This window comes from Artemia franciscana, chromosome 4, assembly GCF_032884065.1.
Source record: "Artemia franciscana chromosome 4, ASM3288406v1, whole genome shotgun sequence".
In the NCBI taxonomy this organism is placed as follows: Eukaryota; Metazoa; Arthropoda; class Branchiopoda; order Anostraca; family Artemiidae; genus Artemia; species Artemia franciscana.
The window spans coordinates 36778109-36797516 of record NC_088866.1 but is presented as its reverse complement, the minus strand read 5'-3'; the positions used below and the strand labels follow the sequence as shown (position 1 = coordinate 36797516).

General features: G+C 33.6%; 1 protein-coding gene across 1 annotated transcript in view; it reads left to right on the top strand.

The window, feature by feature from the left end:
• Positions 1–19408, top strand: part of LOC136026372 (protein sax-3-like) — a 170625-nt gene that overhangs the window by 123356 nt on the left and 27861 nt on the right. The window contains exons 11-12 of the mRNA XM_065702917.1: positions 5490–5712; positions 16288–16631. Coding sequence (XP_065558989.1) covers positions 5490–5712; positions 16288–16631 — 567 coding nt within the window. The remainder of the gene's footprint in view (positions 1–5489; positions 5713–16287; positions 16632–19408) is intronic.

Below are 19408 nucleotides of genomic sequence, written 5' to 3'. Positions count from 1 at the left end.
TTCTGTGACCATGAGGTGAAAGTAGGCATGAAGAAGGGAAAGTCCCCTTCCTATATAGAATAAATTCTGTTCATCGAGGTTTAATTATTAGTCTTTTTTTCATAATAACAGCGTAGGCCAGAAATATTCCCTTGAATCAAGAGGGGTTAGATATCAATTTCACATTTTTGATGCCTTTTTTAAGTTTATTTGTACCCTCCCCCGAAAAATAACCCTTCTCCCTAACAAAAGTCCTGGATATGGCCCTGCGGACTATACATCGACTCCTATCTCCACTCTCCCCTCGTCTTTCCCTTAGAACTAATTCTGAATTTATCTGAAGGATCAACGAGAGCTGGGAATTTTTGGCATTGAAATGCATCTTTTGATGCACTTGCTTCCTCCCTGACTACAAAATAATCAGAGAACTCAATTGTAGATTTTTAAAGCCTTCATATGCAAATGGTTGGAATTATAAAACAACAGGTAATTTGCCTTAGACAGGGAAATTTGTTTGGACCTTAAAAATATTTCCGCTAGCTAGGAAGGGACAGAGATACCTCAAAGGGTGCATTTGAATGCCAAAATCTCTCAACTCTCATGAAGTCTTCAGATAAATACATAATTAATTTTAAGAGGAAAATACGAGGGGAGGGTGTAGATATTGATGTTTAATCTGCAGGGCCGCATCCAGGAATTTTGTTTGGGGGGATTTTAAAAACACATCAAATATTTTAAATTGATATTTAATCCCTCTTGATTTCTGGCAATATAAGGTTGTTATTATGAAAGCAAAGAGTAACATTAAACCCCAAAATGAGCAGAACATATCCTGTATAGGTGGGGACTGCCCCTTCCTCATTCCCACCTCCGCTTCGTGGTCAGAAAAACTTCGGAGGATGCTCACTAGATCAGAAGTCGAAAGTGATCGGAGACCAAAAAGCCGCGGAGGGGGTATTTTCTGAGGGGTAAACGTCTAGACCCCGATAAAACACTGTCAGCCGTCACTGAGGGCAGTCGAAACCTATGATCATGCTTTGTGAGGACAATATTTCCTGGTTCCTTATGTATGAGCTCTCAAGTTTCAAATTTATTCTACTGAAGGGTCTATATTATATGTTAAATATGCATATTTTTCTGCCTAACTTAAACCTTAAAGTAATTTTCTTGATAAAGCTTTAGTTAGCCTTTTATAGATATAAAATATAACAAAAATATTTTTTTAACTGAAAGTAAGGAGCGACATTAAAACTTAAAACGAACAGAAATTATTCCGTATATGAAAGGGGCTGTCCCCTCCAAAACCTCGCTCTTTACGCTAAAGCTTGACTCTTTCTCCTAGCTCCACTTTTTAAAACAATAAAAAACTGTAGCGTAAAGAGCGGGCGTTGAGGAGGAGACAGTCATATGCGGAATAATTTCTGTTCGTTTTAAATTTTAATGTCACTCCTTGTTTTCAGTTAAAAAGAAACTTATTTTTTTTTATTTGATTTCTGAACGTTTTGAATTAATGCCGGTTTTGAATTTGGCTCACCATACATGAATAATTAAAACAAAATTTGCATGTTAATTTTACTTTTTTAAACTAATAATAATGTTATAATAACCTAAGTTTGATTTTTGTTTCAGTTGCTTAAGAATGACTCTTGAATCACAAAAGCTATTTAGTTAGAATAATAGCCTCTTTTAAAAGTTAAGAAAGAAACTTTAGCGTAAGAGAGAGCAACTGAGGAGAGTCAACCCATCGCATATACGTAATATTTTCTGTTCGTTTTCAGTTTTAATGTTGCTTCTTACTTTCTTACTTTACTTACTTCTTTTTGAAAAAAAACTTATTTTTTATTTAATTGCTGGAAATTCACTTCCTTCAAGAGAAATTTCTCCATGGAAAGATTCTCCCACGTAACTTAAAAATTAGCGGCATTTGCGGAACTAATTTTGTAAGGCATAGTAACAAAACGGCCAAAGAGGTCGAAACTATTTTTATGAAACACAAGTTGAGCAATTCTCAAATGACTGAAATTAATGAAATAAAATATCTTTAAAAGATATACTTAATAATTTATGTTCGTTTTAAGTTTTAATGTTATTCCTTACTTTCAGTTGGAAAAAAAGCTTGATTTTTTCTTCTTAATAACAACCACAAGCCGAACACATACAATATCTTTGGTATATTATCACATAAAATCATAGTTATGAAGCTGCTTAAGGTAAAATTAAATGCTAAGAGTAGCCAAAAAAAAACCCAACAAATTATTGCTTATATCGGCCATTAATTTACAAAATTCGTACTTTAGCATAAAGAGCGAATATTGACGAGGGGACGAACTTCCTCATATACGTAATATGAGGGGGTTCGCCCCCTCGTCAATACCTCGCTCTTTACGCTAAAGTTCGATTTTTGTTCCAATTCATTAAGAATGAACCATGAATCACAAAGGCCGTTTAGTTAGAATAAATAGCTCTGTGGAAATTATTAAAAACATTTTAGAGTAAACAGCGAGGTATTGACGAAGGTACGAACCCCCTCATGCTCATAATAATTTCTGTTCGTTTCAAGTTTTAATGTTACTCCTTACTTTCAGTTGAAAAAACTTGTTTTTTTTAATTTAATTTCTCATCGCTTTTTTTTAAATAATGCTGACATATCCAGCACCCCTATCATAGAAATTATCTTCCCTCGTGGAAAATTCCTCCATGAAAAATCTTCCTATGTAACCCAATCCCCTACCAGAAAAAAATCCTCCCGGAAAACGCCTTTATGCTAACCAATAACAAATAAAAAATGTATACAACGGGCAAAGTTCATAACTTGTAGCCCTTCCCTTAGGGACTGTGGGGGGTTAAGTCCTCCTCAAAGACATAGTTATTAGATATTTCGACTATGTTGAACAAAATGGCTATCTCAAAATTTTGATCCGGTAACTTTGGAGAAAAAGAGCGTGGGAGGGGGCCTAGTTGTCCTCCAATGTTTTGGTCACTTAAAAGGCACTAGAACTTTTAATTTCCGTTCGAACGAGCCCTTTCGCGAAAATTCTACGACCACTTGGTCGATATGATCACCCCTGGGTAAAAAATAAAATAAACACGCATCCGTGATCTTTCTTCTGGCAAAAAATACAAAACTCCACATTTGTCGAGATAGGAGCTTGAAACCTATAAAGCAGGATTCTCTGATTCGCTGAATCTTATGGTGGGATTTCCAGTAAGATTCTATGACCTTTAGTGGTGTTTCCCTCTTTTTTCAAAAATAAGGCAAATATTGTTAGACTCGTAACTCTTGGTGGGTAGGACTAACCTTGATGAAACTTATATATTTAAAATCAGCATAAAAATGCGATTCTTTTTATCTATCTATTGGTATCAAAATTCCATTTTTTAGCGTTTTGGTTACTATTGAGCCGGGCTGCTCCTTACTTACAGTTCGTTACCATGAACTGTTTGATTTTGAATCTTTGTTGGATATTTTCTTTAATATGATGTTAGATCTATGCCTAAATTCAAGCTAAGCGATTTTGCTTGCTGTTCAAACCAAGGCACTTTAAGTTTCCGGTATAGGGTTTTTGGCCGAGGGAATTCCAGTAATGTACTTGTGTTTCAATCCAACGCCATTTTAGGGGGGTCTTATGGAGGACTGTATCCAGGATTTTGTTTCGTTTTGGGTGGAGGATACAAAAAATCGCATAAAAAATTGTTTATATGCATTTTCGTTATGTTTTTATGAATTGGACAATCATTTCGAGGGTAGGTTCAAGCCTCCTAGATATGACCTTGGTTTTAGGCTATTTTTTGTTACTATGGACCTTGCTCGTCCTTTAATAGATTGCAGCTACTGCTGCAACCACGATCATTGTTCATTACTTGTTTCTAGTATAGCCTAAGTGTAATGATATCGCGGGTGTAAGTTAATTTGACGTTTGTGTGTCAGTGAACAAAGTAATTACGTGGATATAATCACTGCTTCTTTCCTTAAATAACTAGAAGCTTCCGACTTTTTGTTCCTTTCTCATGGTATCAACAAAATATCATCGTTATTGATCAGGTGTTTCCGTTGACTTGGCAAAACTTTTACTAGAAGATAAAATGAAACAGACAATGCGAGTCAATAGGCTTGTTTTTACCAAAAGCTATGAACTTCTTGTTTGTTATTCCTAAAAATCAATTTTTATTTTGTATTTTTTTTTATTTTTTTTTTTGTATTTAGGCGTTAGACAATATTGCATGTGACATTAAAGCCTCAAGTACAAAGAGCGAGTTTACAAACTTAACAGCCTGCTTTTAGTCAGCTGGCGTGTGGAAACCAATGTTATCGTCTACTGTTAAGGTTAATAACCCTGAATCTACTACTACTAACAGCTTGTGATCAAGTTAGTCTGTGCAGCCAACATGTGGCTAGTTTACCGAATGGTGCATAAAGTGGCCGGAATTTTTCCAAAGCGTTTTTACCAGCAGTTAACAAAGCGAATGCATTGAGTAAAGTGCACCAGTTTACGAGCTACTTGTGAAAAAGCCGGCTTCCACATTGTAAACTTACCTATTATGCTTGAGCCTTAAGGTATGCCTATCTATTAATTAACTTGCTCATCTTTATATCTTCCTCAACACAGATATTACAATTCTTATTCCAGAATTCCTCATTCTTCCTAATGAATGAGTAAATAAGTGGTTTTCCTGGCGGAGAGAAACAACCGACCAACAAGGGGCAAGCAAGTGCGTCTTCTCAAAGAACTTAGCATCACGCTTTTGAAAATCTGTTTAAAGGGTTGCTTTCCTTTGCTACAGTCATGAAGAAAGAAGCTGGGACTTCATTTTGGACTGAATCAGATCCTTGTATACTAACAGTAAAAATTTATAGGGTCTGTTTAGTGCAGTCAATTTTTTGGAGAGGATGAGGTCAATCTCCCCTTTGGGTAGCGTTGCTAAAAGATCTATTCAAGGCCGTATCCAGGATTTTCGTTTGGGGGGGGCATAGAGTTGGTTGGATTAGGTTATGTTGGGTATTTAATATAATGCGTTCTGGGCGGCCTGTTTTCCATAAATTTCTGTTGTAGTGTCCTTAATTTTGTTTCTAAAGTATTATGTTTGCATTATATTTTAGTATATTTCCTTATTATTGACCTAACTTTAATTCTTGAGTGTGGTCAGGATAACTGACAAGTACCCAAATTATTTTAACGAACGGTGTTTTTAGCTTATTTCAACCCGCACAACCAAATTTGGTAATTTCGCTCCCAGACGACCGTTGACTTGACCTTTCAGCTTTAGCATTCTTACATTTTACCGAATACCGACGGCTAGATCTTTTTCTTTTCGTAAAGTTATGTAGGTTGTACTGAATAAATTCGTTATCATTCTTCTATTTAACAAGCCAAGATAGGAAGACATAAAGTCATTTCAGTATTAGTATTCCAGTCTCAAGAGAGCTGCATTAATAACCTTAAAAGCTTTTGGCTCTCTAAAACTTTCCGTTTTGCTTTTTATGTTCTTTATTACAATGACTTCTTTTCTAGATATTGGACAGTGAGAGCTACATGGATAGACTGGACATATGTTTTTTTATGGACAAACCCGAATCAAAGGCACAGCAAATATCTATTGATGAGCTCGGAGCTTTATCAATGGTCTTGGCAGAATTGGAGCCGAATACAGATTATTCATTTTTCTTCATCCCAAGAGGCAAAGGTGTTGTGGGAAGACCTTCAAACATGAAAAGTGTTAAAACTCTCGAAGATGGTAAGTTTTTTTTCCACTTCAAGCAAGGAAAAACGTTTCGTATTTCGGAAAAATATAGCGTTTCGTGATTTCCCAATCAAACCGTAGGGCAAAATTTTTTACGGCGCCCGACAATAACAAAGTTGCTTGCACCTGTTCTTTCCTTATGGCCTAAGCTCTTTTTTTATGACTTGTTGAAGATCCGACCCCGTGTGCATGTGTAGATTTTATAGCCATTTCCTCTATTAATTTGTTCGTAGCGCAAAGAAATTGGGTGTGTGCAAGTTTGGATTGAGAACGTCAGTCAGTTTGATCGGGTTGACTTCAGTAGGGTCTACATTAAATTTTTGGTCGCTTGAGTTTTTTATCCAGATCTTGTGCAGCTCAAAAAGGACACCAATTTGACTTTCTTAGCCTCTCTCATCGTTTTTAATGGTACCCAACGAGAAATTAGGGTTCTTTTCATATTTGTGGTGCTTATGTTTAATAGCGACGACACCAAAGAAGTGAAGTTAGGTTAATCCTAATGAAAAATGTGATAAAAAATAATACTTTAGTAAAAAAATTATGGAAACTACAACACAAAATTATGCAAAGCAGGCTTCACAGAACACATTATATTAAATACCTAATCTAAGCTAACCAACTCTGCATATTAAATACTTAATCAAAATATGTCTTTATAGTAGGTAGGTAGGTAGGTAGGTAGGTAGGTATGCGTTTATTTCATCAAATAAAAATTACTAAAATTGCACTTACAATCAATAATATACTGCTCAATTTAGGGACCTAAAATGTCCCTGTTCAGCAGCAAACTACAACAAATAAATGATAACTATTCATTCAAAATCAAAGAAAAAAAAAGACGAAACACTATACAATCTCTAAACAGCCATCTCTCATCATAAAAAAAGAAAAAAAAGGGAAAAAAATTTAAACAATATAATTTAAAATTTATTCAAAAAATAATTTTTTATTCTTACTTTAAATAACATAAGATTTTCAGAACACCTAACACTCTCTGGAATTGAGTTCCAAATAACAACACCTACATGTTTAATCATAAACCCAGATCGCGTTGTATGCCTGATTTCACTAGTCAGCTGATCAGAGCTCCTAGTAGAATAATCGTGGTAATTTGAATTATATCGATAAAAACTTCTAAAATATTGAGGAGACAATCCATTTAAAACCTGGTATACAAAAATTGAAATCTGTTGAGATTTGATAAAATCAATATTCAAGATATCTAAATCTCTAAAACTATCTCTAGTACTACCACACTCAAGATACTCACCCAAACTTCTAATTGCCTTATTCTGCATAATCTGGACCCTTTTTACATGACTAGAAAAATTGCTTGCATACAATGAACAACCATACACTAAATAAGGATGGACAATTGAATAATAAATTGCTTTCAGGACATGTAGAGGAAAAAAAATCATGAAATCTTCTTAAAATACCAACTCCGCGAGCCAATTTTGAAGATAAAACTTTGCAATGATGAATCCAACTAAAATTTACATCAAAATAAAATCCTAGATATCTACATTGAAAAACCTGACTGATGGAAACACCTTGTAAAAGAATACTATGACAGTTGTTTACAACTTTACCAATACGACTAAATATCATATAATTAGTCTTCTCAGTATTCACTGCAAGAAAACTATGCTTTGTGAACTGAGATAAATTCTCCAAAGCTACATTAGTCATCTCTATAAGATCTTCGACAGATTCCCCAATCACTGTAAGCGCTGTGTCATCTGCGAATGATGTAACTACGGCACCAGGAATGTAAAAACGCATTGTATCCACGTATATAAGAAACAGTAAAGGTCCTAATACCGAACCTTGGGGCACTCCACAATTCACATTGAAGGGTTTCCCTACCACATCATCTATCATAACTTTGATGGACCTACCATGCAAGTAAGACCTAAACCAATTCAAACACTTCTCACGGACTCCCAAACAAGCTAGCCTACTTAATAAAAGATTAAAATCAACGGTATCAAATGCTTTTTTAAAATCTATGAACACAGTAAGAGGGATAAGATTCCTTTCTAGGGCACTATTAACGCATTCCATTAGATGGTATGCCGCATGAACAGTTGAATGTTTAGTTCTGAAACCGAACTGTGACTCACTTAATATTCCGAGCTTGTCTAAATATTCATACAGCTGTCGATGTACTATTTTCTCGTATATCTTTGAGAATAGTGGTAACAAGCTTATAGGTCGATAGTTCGTCATATCTTGCTTATTGCCTGATTTGAACAGTGGTAGGACCTTTGCTTGCTTAAGCGCTTCAGGGAATTGGCCGACTTCAAGTGACAGGTTAACGAGGTAGAGAAGACATGGTAGTAGATACACTGAAACTACTTTGAATGCTTTCAGATTCAAACCGTCAATACCAGCAGCATTTGACTTTAAATTCTTCACAATTTTTGTTAATTCTTCAATTGACGCTTTTTCAAATTGAAATTTATGATGCTCACCTCGATTATCTTCAAAGAGCGTGTCACTTTTCGCTGGGTCTCCGTGAGAAGTGTCTTCCCTGATTCTACTTCCAATACCAGAGAAGAATTTACCAAACTCGTCAGCAATCTGCTGCTTATCAGTCAATGTAACACCCTCGACAGTGATAGCATTTATGAGGCCATAATGTTTACCTGTGCCTTTAATCACGCCGTTAATGGTCTGCCAAGTGCCCCGCATATCACCTTTTTGTTCATTAAATTTTTCGATGTAATATTTTTTTTTTTTGAACGTCTTAACTTATTCACTAAATTTCGTTGACGAATATATTCATTTTTACTTTCTTCAGATGAGTCATTTAAACTTTTAAAGAAGCAAGCGTTACGAGCATTTATAGCTTCAACAACTTCATCATCAATCCAGGGTTTTCGGGGGATATCTCGTTCTTTTTTCCTAGTAAGTTTCAAGGGACAAGCAGACTCAAATATCGGAGTAATTATCCCAAGAAAGTTGTTGAGGGCACGCGAGGGATCCGGTTCTTCATACACTTTCTCCCACGATATTACACTTATTTGTTCACGGAACTCATGTAAATTTGCCGGCCGAAGATCTCTTATAAGTTTACGCCTAGACTTTTCGCAAGTCGGGATCCGTTGCTTTATCGTACATGAAACAGGAAGATGATCAGATCCCGGATCGATCATGATATCACAATAAGAATCAGGAACTAAATTTGAAGGGAGAAACACATTATCAATAAGAGTAGCAGAATGTTCAGTTATTCTAGAAGGAAGGCGATTCATTGGAAAATAACCATGCGATAACATCAAGTTAAAAAACTCAAAATTATAGCTATTCAAACATAACAAATCAAAATTAAAATCACCCATGATTATGCATTCATTTTTTACAGACAGAAGTTTACATAAATAATCATCAAATAAATCAAGGAACTCAACTGAGGGAGTGCTAGGTGGCTTATAAACCAAACAAATTACTATCTTTTTATTCTCAACAAATACAATTTCCACAGAAAAAATTTCCACCTTCCCTTCAATCCAAAGGCATAAGTCATCCCTTTCTTCAAATTTTATTACATTTTTCAACAAAAAAGACAAACCTCCTTGTCTCATCCGATTTCTAACCTTCGAAATCATTTGGTAACCTGGAAAAATGTAAGACGAGAGACAGCTGTCCATAGATAAAAACGTTTCACAAATACCTAATACATCAATACTACTATTCATAGCAGACAAAAAATTTTCAATATCCTCAGACGATGACGTAACATGACAATTCCATTCAGACACACGAAAACTCTTATTTTCTTTCCGTATTGGAAATTCAAATGATAGATACTGACTTTTTCTTACTGGCTCAGGGCATTTTACAACACTATCTTGAGCAATTTTACACTCTAAAATTTCATTAACATCTAAAGCATTATTTTCTAATTCATCCAACCGATCCTTCTGGTGTAACGGCAAAACTAATGATCAAGAAATAAGAACAATATAAACTGTACTGATTCCTATTGGAAAAAAAAAAAAAAAAAAAAAAAAAAAAAAAAAATCTAAGCGACATCTTGCAACGACCATAGGCGACGGGGGAAAGCATCACTCGCAAGGCGTATATAAATTCGGCCTTGATCAGACCACACTTGTTTATTACCGTATTTTTCACGTGCTAGGTTCAGAATATCACGTCTCTGCTTTGTTAAATTTTCTGATACAAATACACCAGTGTGCACTAGTTTCGATTTAAGCTTAAAAACTTTTTGGGCAATTTCTTTCGACCTGAATTTGACCAGAACCGGAGCTATGGCATCTTGACGAGTTGTAGAACTGTTTATTTTAAATCTTCTCACTTCCACAATATCACCATCAGACACTTCAGATATTTCCATTTTATTGCGAATCACACCCCCGATTACAGACTTTAAGTCACTACTTGGAGGCTGTTTGATACCATTGAAAAGAAGACTATCTAGCCTTAAGTCCTGATCATACATATCTAATTTCTGCTCTGCATTCTTAACTCTCTCCTCAAGAAATATTATTTGATTTCTTAGGAATTTCAGCTCGTTACTGAGGGCTAAGAATTTCGGTTCAAACTCAACAATCAAAGCTGAATAAACTTCACTAACGATAGTTGAACTCTGAGCTTTTATAGCATGCAAAGTGTCACTGTGTGACACTAGCTCAAAAAATTGGACTATCGGTTGATAAATTAGAAGTAATCTATTCTTGTTATTTTTTGCTTTGCCTTGAGTAAATTTGTCCCAGTATGACACCCTAGTTTTACCAAAAATCAATACAATATGCTTGAAATCATTAAAACAGAGCTCCAACACATGACAAATGACATGATGAACGCATCTATTCTGAAAGTAGCCAATAATCTGTACAAGAATAAGAAGAGTGCCCGTATAGCCGAGCTGTGGTTTTAGTTCCTCTATTTAATTTTGACGAATTATTTTAATTCTTCACTATAAACTAATGAGCTTTCAAAGGTTACGGCCTTGTGGTTACACCAACCTAATGCTTACATGAATCTCATTGTCATGTCTTTTATTCTAGTATCCTAGATATGTGTAAATCTAATGTCCTCCATATCTATTGTGCAGGTATCCCTAGATGTGTATGTACATTCAAGAAACTAGTATTGGCAGTATTTTCAACATGAATTTTTTTCCTTGTAACGTTTAATTAAAACCGAAAGAATCGAATCGAAACTTTAAAGGAATAGAAATTAGCTCTGATTAAAAGTCAAACTAAAAATAAAGAGAAATTTGCGGAAATTCCAGTGAATCTATAAAGAACGTAATCTGTAGTGAATAATCAACTTAAACTTAAAATCAACTCCAAATACTACAAATAAGACTAGAGCTGGTGTCCCCTTCAAACCTCCCTAAAGGATAAAGTATAATTGTACTCTTGCTCAACCGAAACCTCAAGTGTTGTTTTCTGTCTCGATATACATATCATAATAGCTATCCCTATGGCTTATCACCGAAGTTCAAGGGGATGTCTTGGTTCTCACACACCAGTTTCTAGGGACACTATGCTAAGTAAATAATGCTCCTATTCCCCTATTTGTCCTGGACTATTAGTCTTGCAAACCATGCAAACTACTGATAAGAAGTCCCTAGATACGTCTTTTGTGTTAATATTTCTTTTCCCCTCATGGGGTCTTATAAAACTATTGAAATCAATAAAGTCATTGTCAAATGGAATAGGAATACTTCGGTGTGTTACATTTGATTTGATTTATTTAATTGACTTGGTTTTATTCATCGTCAATTATGAGCAGAATAAATTATACGATTTTCCAGATCAAATTCGGTATTTAGGGTGGAAATAAACGATAAAAAATTCTAACTTCCTTGATTTCGGAACATTATCCCCACTTAGGAAAACGTTTTATTTTTGATGCATGCCTTTAGAGGTCTATTGCAAAAAATTAGTATGAATGCAAGCGTGTATGTAGTGGCTGGTTTATTAGTCTTGGGACCGTCCCCCTTGAAATGTCAAAATTTTATTGTCCCAATCAGTTTCACTGGTCTTCTCATATGAGTCCCCGAATCTGTCGATTTTTTTTTGCAGTCCCCCCCCCCTCTTGAAATAAAAGAAAGCGCTTCTTTTGATGTCAGTAATTACTTTTAAACACCTATTCACGTTTACTTTTAAACATTTATTTGAATACTTTTGTGATTTTGACCCATTTCTCGAGTCTTTGAATAAGATAGAAAAAAACTGTCACAGATATACCAGCTATTATTGGAAAAAATGCATCATAATTGTCTTATAGCCGACAAAGAAGTTTCGATAAAAATATATGCAGATTCGTAGCAGCAGTAGCCTTTTTTTACAATAGCAAGATGAGTAGAAGGATCAAGTCATTTGGTCCACATAAGTTCTAGCTCGAGAAACAAAGAACCATCGATGGAACAATTTCATACCTGATAAACCTCAAACCTCACGTTGAAGGTTTAACACTCGAAAAAATGAAAAGACTGAATAATCTCAACCATATTGCGGCTAAATGCCCTAATTTGAGATAGAGCGGTTTGGTGTAAATAACTTGATTTAACACTAGAGCTCCCACTTAAAGTGTTCAAGGCAAGACGCCCTATCTCAGCTTGAGTCACCTTGCTCAGCTGATGTTTGCTGGCCCAAGTTAAGACAAAGTATTTTGCCGTGAATTTAGAGGCTTATGATTGTACAACAGTCAAGGCAAAACACACCATCTCAACTTAGGTCACTTTACTCATCCACGAAGTGATTTTTCTCGAATCTACGATTTTTTGTATCGGACGTTCTCCCAAGATTTGTTTTCTTTATTTTTTGACACTCCTGCATTCTTCTGGTGTACACTGCTTTGTCTGTCTTGCAACTGTTCGACAAGTTAGTTTGTTTACGAAATATTCCCTTCATAATTTGGCGGACAACTATTTTGTACATTAAGCCCAACCTCAGAACATCGACATAGAACGCTTTACAGCGGGACAATAAAACTGTGGGTGTTTGATTCTTATTTTACAACCGGAAAATTCGGCATGTCGATTTCATGACGGTAATAAAAATCAAAGGAATATGAAAACCTAACTTGGTGAATTTTATGACATCTTGAAATTTTTACGATATAGATAAAATCATTTAAACCTAATAACTTTTACTTTCAAAGCGACTTATCTAGGCACAAATTTACAAGTCTAGATATTAATTGTCGAAGTTGCCATCCATTTCAAAATTTCATTTTTATCTTTAGTTGCTAAAATGGGATTGGAATTGGAATTTTTGTGTCAGTAAGATTACCTAACTACCTTCAAAGCCAAGCTGCAGTTCAAACTTGTCTGAAATTTACAAGCAAAGACTCTTAATAGCTTTGAAAGTCAAAACCTGAAAAAAAAGTATTTGCAGAAAAAAGAAAAAATCCAATGAAAAACTGATTATCTTTACAAGCCAGAACTACAAAAATATCAATTTAATCAAAACGTTAGTCATATAAAGGTACTAGGTTAATGAATATACAAATATGGTTGTCCAGCGTTTGGCTTAGAAATCTTCCTTCAATGACGATTGAATAAAGGAATGTTGCGTCTTAAATCCCCTAAGAGTTCTGAATATTTCTTACGGATATGGTATATTTAAAATATTTGATGAATATAAAGGTCTTCAGATGATAAGTTTTTATTGGATCTAGAGGAATTTGATTTGAACAGAACATTCGACATGGTAAACAATGTACATTTAATGTACAAAAAATTAATATTTGTAAATTAATATGAAATATTTTCCAGGTTTGATATATGAGTTTTTATATATGAGTTTTAAACGAATCACAGGAATCTTAATAATATACGTTATTGCATTTGGTTTGCAGCTTTATTTTCAAAATAACTTAATATTAAAAATTGTTTAATAGGCATTATTTTCAGACCGATGTCAAAAAACAATAAATACGAGTCAAAATACTAAAATCACTGTGAAAAAACTGCAAGATATACAAAAAACACGATAACACATAATGAATTTGCTGGCAAATGACAAATATTTTAAAAGCATTGTATAAAGCTATAAAAGTCGAAAATTTGCAACACTTGTCAAAAGATAAAATTGATGTAGAATTTAAAGAGTACAAGTGGTTAAAGTAATTTTAAATAATGTTAAACAACTTAGTATGGATTTAAACGTTGACAATAGAGTATTGAAGTCCCCTTAACCTTTCCGTTTTGCAATGAATTTGAGTGACAATGAGGACCTGGCAGTTTAATCGTATGCTGTACATATGTATAAAGAAGCTCTTAAATATTAGTCACATGATGTTCTTCTACAGCTATAAGTGGGAATTTTTTTTCACGAGCACAAGTGGTTAGAGTAATTTAAGTTAAAGTTTGAAAAGATTGGAAAGTTGACAATAGACGTTAAAAAGACGATATTGAAATCTCTTTAGCAAAAGCTTTTGCAGTGAATTAGGTTGATAATGAGAAACTTTTTCTTCCTTGGAAGATACTCCTGATTGGGTTGTGAATTATACATCGGCTTACTGATAAGATTCAATTCTATTCTTGCATTAGCTGACAAACTAATCATATGCGAATACAAAATAACTTAGTTCTTGATCATGTCATATTTTTAATTAAAAATGGGAATCGTTTTCACTTCCGTAAAAATTGAGGGAATTTTGTTTATTAAAGGTTATCAACTTTTCATGTTATATTGTGAAATATCACAACTGAACCTGAAAAAGGAGTCAGCCAAGGACGCATCCAGGGGGGCTACTGGGTTTGAACCTCCCCTGAAATTTTTGCCCATTTTTTTTAATCTGCCCCTTCCCCCAGCAAAATCCTATATATGGCCTTGGTGTCAGCTAATACCGAATATATACTTTTAAGCTACTAAATTACTTTAAAAAAGAGGAAAAACGAATCCAGGGTTATATCCCAGGTATTTTTAAAAACGTGTCATAGCTTTATGATAGTTACGTCATTGGCGGGGAAGGGGATGGCATGTGCCCCCCCGGACTCTTGCCCTTCCATAGATTGTGAAAATTATCTTTTAGGGTATTTCTATTGAAAAAGCCTTTATGGTGTAGTATTGAATAAGCTGAAAAAGTGACAAATACGTCCCCCTCTCCCTAGATTTTGAAATATATTTTGCCCCAACCCCCCCCCCCCTCAATTTTTTTGAAATCACGTCATTGCTTACAAAGAAAACTAATCGGGTGTTGTGTTTTACTGTAGGATACTGCTTCTACAAATAGTTAAACCATGTTAATTGTCTTTAGTCAAAATGTAGGAAAATATTAGTTAAAAGGTTATTATCATGACCTATTGGAAATTTGATTGCCTTGACCAAAACCAAAGGGTGTATCCTATATAAAGGTGTGTTAAAAGCTTTTTGATAACGGATTTAAACTTTTTAATGCTTTCGATTGGATATTTTTGGAGGAGCAAAGTAGAAAGGTCTGTGAGAATTGCATTTCACGCATTTCACAGCAGGAATTGGGAAAAAGTTGGCTAAATGTAAATCTATCTAATTTTCTTCAAGCTAAATGTTTTACCGGATTATTGTTCCAATATTAAGGATAGAAGCAATTTTTTCTATTTCCAACTTTGGATTTTTATCATTTTGAATGTTCTGATTTCCCCCCTGAAGGCAAGATGAAGACCTATAATTTGCACCAATGAATAAAGCTACTTCGAAAACTCTTGGAAGCAGTTGTGTCAATTGTGGTCGAGGGGCGTGCATCCCAATGGATTCACGTTTAGATTAAAAAAAAAAAAATGTTTTTTGGTATCTTCATTGAAAATAGTTTTTTTTTAATTGCAAAAATTAAAAAAAAACAATTCCCCACCGCCTAGGTTTTGAAAAGTAGACTTTGCCCTCCCCCTAAATTTCATTTATTGATGTCTCCGCTTGAAGTACAATAACCTATGAGAATATGGAAATACGAAAGTTGTTATGTGAAATATCAGTAAAAAATGAGCTATGTATTGATTCTGCTAAAATTAAGCACACCTAATCGATTGATTATACTAGAGATATATGGAAGTATATTTTCCAAAATAGTTTTTTGCTTCTCATGAATATTTTGGAAAATGTCACTTAACGTCTTTTGTATTTCCTCTGCCGTATGGTTAAACAAAAGTTTTGAAATATAATTTTTCCGCTCAATATTTTATTTCGATAAATAATTTATTCAGTGAATTTCCATTTAAAAATAAAGCTAACGTAGTTACCATATTAGAAATACTAATGGGAAACTAGGTTAATGTATAGTAAGTGTGATAATGTTGATTCTTATTATTTTTTTTAAATAAGCAATAAAATATTTTCATCATTAATTATTTTTGTTCACCAATTTAATATTGAAATATAATTTTTTTTTGTAAATGTCAATAAAACTACCAAACCACAATATTATTTTCATAGCTTGTTGCTGATTCATTCCAACCGAAATTGAATGCCCAATTGTCTGAAATTACAGTTTACTTCGCTTACAAACCCAAGTGCTGTTGTTAAAGGGCGTTTTCTGCAGACGGTTTATCTAAAGCATGAATTTTGCATTAATAATGTACTGATTCTCAAAATCCCATTTCAACTTTAGTTCCATCAACTCCACCCAGTTCCATTACTGTTCAAGTTCTGAATACAACAAGCGTTCTTCTACACTGGGACGAACCACGCCAAACAACTGGGCACATTGTTGGGTATCAAATTTTTATTCAAGATTCCGACAAAATTCAAATTTTCAATTTGACAGTATTTTCACAAGTGACTACAGCAATTGTGAACAGTCTTACACCCGGACTTGTTTACACTGTTCGACTGTTGGCACTTTCGAAAGCCGGATCAGGACCTCTTTCAGCACCGGTGGAGTTCGCTTTAGAAAGAGATGAAGTTATTGGTAGGAAATATCCAAGAGAAGGAATAACAGCGGATTTGTCGGAGGTAAGGAATATATAATATAAATTCCACGTTTCTAAGGAAAAATTATTTTTATCTTCCATAGAAAATACCATGTAAAATAACAAGAATTCTGGGGCGCTAATAGAGTTTTTCTTACGATTAAAAGAAATGGAAGCTAAAGGATACGTTGGGGAATCAGTCTGAATTAAAATTTTTTGTTTAATATGTCGATTAAAAAGAAAATCGTATGCTAATTTTGTAGACTGTTTTATTGCATATAGCAAGAATTATCTTCAAGTATCATCTTTTTTTTTCTTTAGAGTATACCTCTGTAGACATGGCCACCTCTATGTAAAAAAAAGCAATAAAAAAAAAATCGTGGTAATAAAGATAAATACTTTGTTTGTTCTAAACCCACAAAATCATAACCCTAGTCATTATCTAAAATGAAATATTCGATAGTAAAATGAAATGTTCGATAAAATTTCAAATATTTGCTCAACAGAAACTTTACTTTATAGATGTTGCGAGCGCAATTTAATCTTCAAATGAGAAGAAATAATATGAAACAGACGATTTTTTTCAAACCCTCCCTCTTGCACAGGCTAAACTTTTTTTTTAAAAAAGCTGTGGGTCTTGATGGATAAATCGAGTCTTTCAGTCAATACTATACCGCCTCTATATTCCCATGCCTAGCGAGTTTGTTGGCTCATTTGGCTTTACTTAGTCACCGTTGAACATCCGTCAGGTTTTAGTCCGCCGACTTCAATAAACAAAGTAGTTAAATAAATTTATGAATGACTCTAATCACGTCATATGAGCAAGTCGAGTCATATGTTTTGAAACTCCTCCTACTTGCATTCAAGGCTTTCAGCCTTCAGGGGTAACTAATTTCAGTCAGTAGACGATTTGTTAAAAATATTAAGGGGGACGGGGTCGGTAGTATGCAAGACTGGGTATTTTGACGTTTTACTATTGATCTGTCATTGAAAGTGCAGTATACTGATTAGGTTTGAAAGTAATTGAACATTTGGAAGAGATCGAAAATTGCTCATAAATATAACAAATTTATGTAACTAAAGTAAAAACAAGAGCCTATAGAACAATAACCTATCGGAAACCCTGATCATATATATATATATATATATATATATATATATATATATATATATATATATATATATATATATATATATATCTATCTATCTATATATATAAAAATAAGTTGTCTGTCTGTCTGTGGATGTGTGGATGGATGTGTCAGGTGACGTCACCTGAAAAAACTGGATTAGGTGACGTCAAAACTGAAAAAACTAAAAAAAGGCAAAAACTACAAAAAAAACTAAAAACAAATAAAATAAATAAAAAAGCTAAAAAACTAAAAAAACTATAAAGGTAAAAACCAATAAAAAACTAAAAAAAAACTGAAAAAACTAAAAAAAGGCAAAAACTACAAAAAAAACTAAAAACTAATAAAAAAAGTAAAAAAGCTAAAAAACTAAAAAAACTAAAAAAACTAAAAAAAGGTAAAAAACTAAAAAAATAAAAAATAAAAAAAAATAAAAAAAAGGAAAAAACTGAAAAATAAGCTAAAATAAAGGTAAAAACAATAAAAAACTAAAAAAAAAAGGAAAAAACTAATAAATGACGACACTCAAAGAGAAAGCGACCAGGACAAAAGGAATGTTCGATTAGCAATCAACAAAGCACCGGGACACAGGGAGTATAAATGACGACCAGGACATAAGTAAAAAAAAAAAAACTATCTATATATATAAAAATAAGTTGTCTGTGGATCTGTGGATCGTGGATCAGGTGACGTCACCTGAAAAAACTGGATCAGGTGACGTCAAAACTGAAAAAACTAAAAAAAGGCAAAAACTACAAAAAAAACTAAAAACTAATAAAAAAATAAAAAAGCTAAAAAACTAAAAAAACTAAAAAAAGGCAAAAACTACAAAAAAAACTAAAAACTAATAAAAAAGCTAAAAAACTAAAAAAACTAAAAAAAAAGGCAAAAACTACAAAAAAACTAAAAACTAATAAAAAAAATAAAAAAGCTAAAAAACTAAAAAAACTAAAAAAACTAAAAAAAGGTAAAAAACTAAAAAAACTAAAAACTAAAAAAAACTAAAAAAGGTAAAAACTAAAAGAACTAAAAAAGAAAAAAATAAATGACGACACTCAAAGAGAAAGCGACCAGGACAAAAGGAATGTTCGATTAGCAATCAACAAAGCACCGGGACACAGGGAGTATAAATGACGACCAGGACACAAGTAAAAAAAAAAATTAACAAAACTAAAAAGAAGGTAAAAACTACAAAAAAACTAAAAAGAAAAAAAAACTAAAAACTAATAAAAAAACTAAAAAATCTAAAAATCTAAATAAACTAAAAAAGAAAAAAAAAGGAAAAAAATAAAGGAGAAAAACAAAACTAAAAAACGAATGTATATACAGACCGGTACACCGGGATACAAATGACGACCGGGACACAGGGAATATAAATAACGACCGGGACAGAGGGACACAACTACAACGGGGACACCGGGGGAAACAGGGGGATATAAATGACGACCGGGACAAAAAAACTAAAAAGAAATAAAAACTAAAAACTAATAAAAAAAACTAAAAAATCTAAAAATCTAAATAAGCTAAAAAAGAAAAAAAAAGGAAAAAAATAAAGGAGAAAAACAAAACTAAAAAACGAATGTATATACAGACCGGGACACCGGGATACAAATGATGACCGGGACCCGGGACACAGGGAATATAAATGACGACCGGGACACAGGGACACAACTACAACGGGGACACCGGG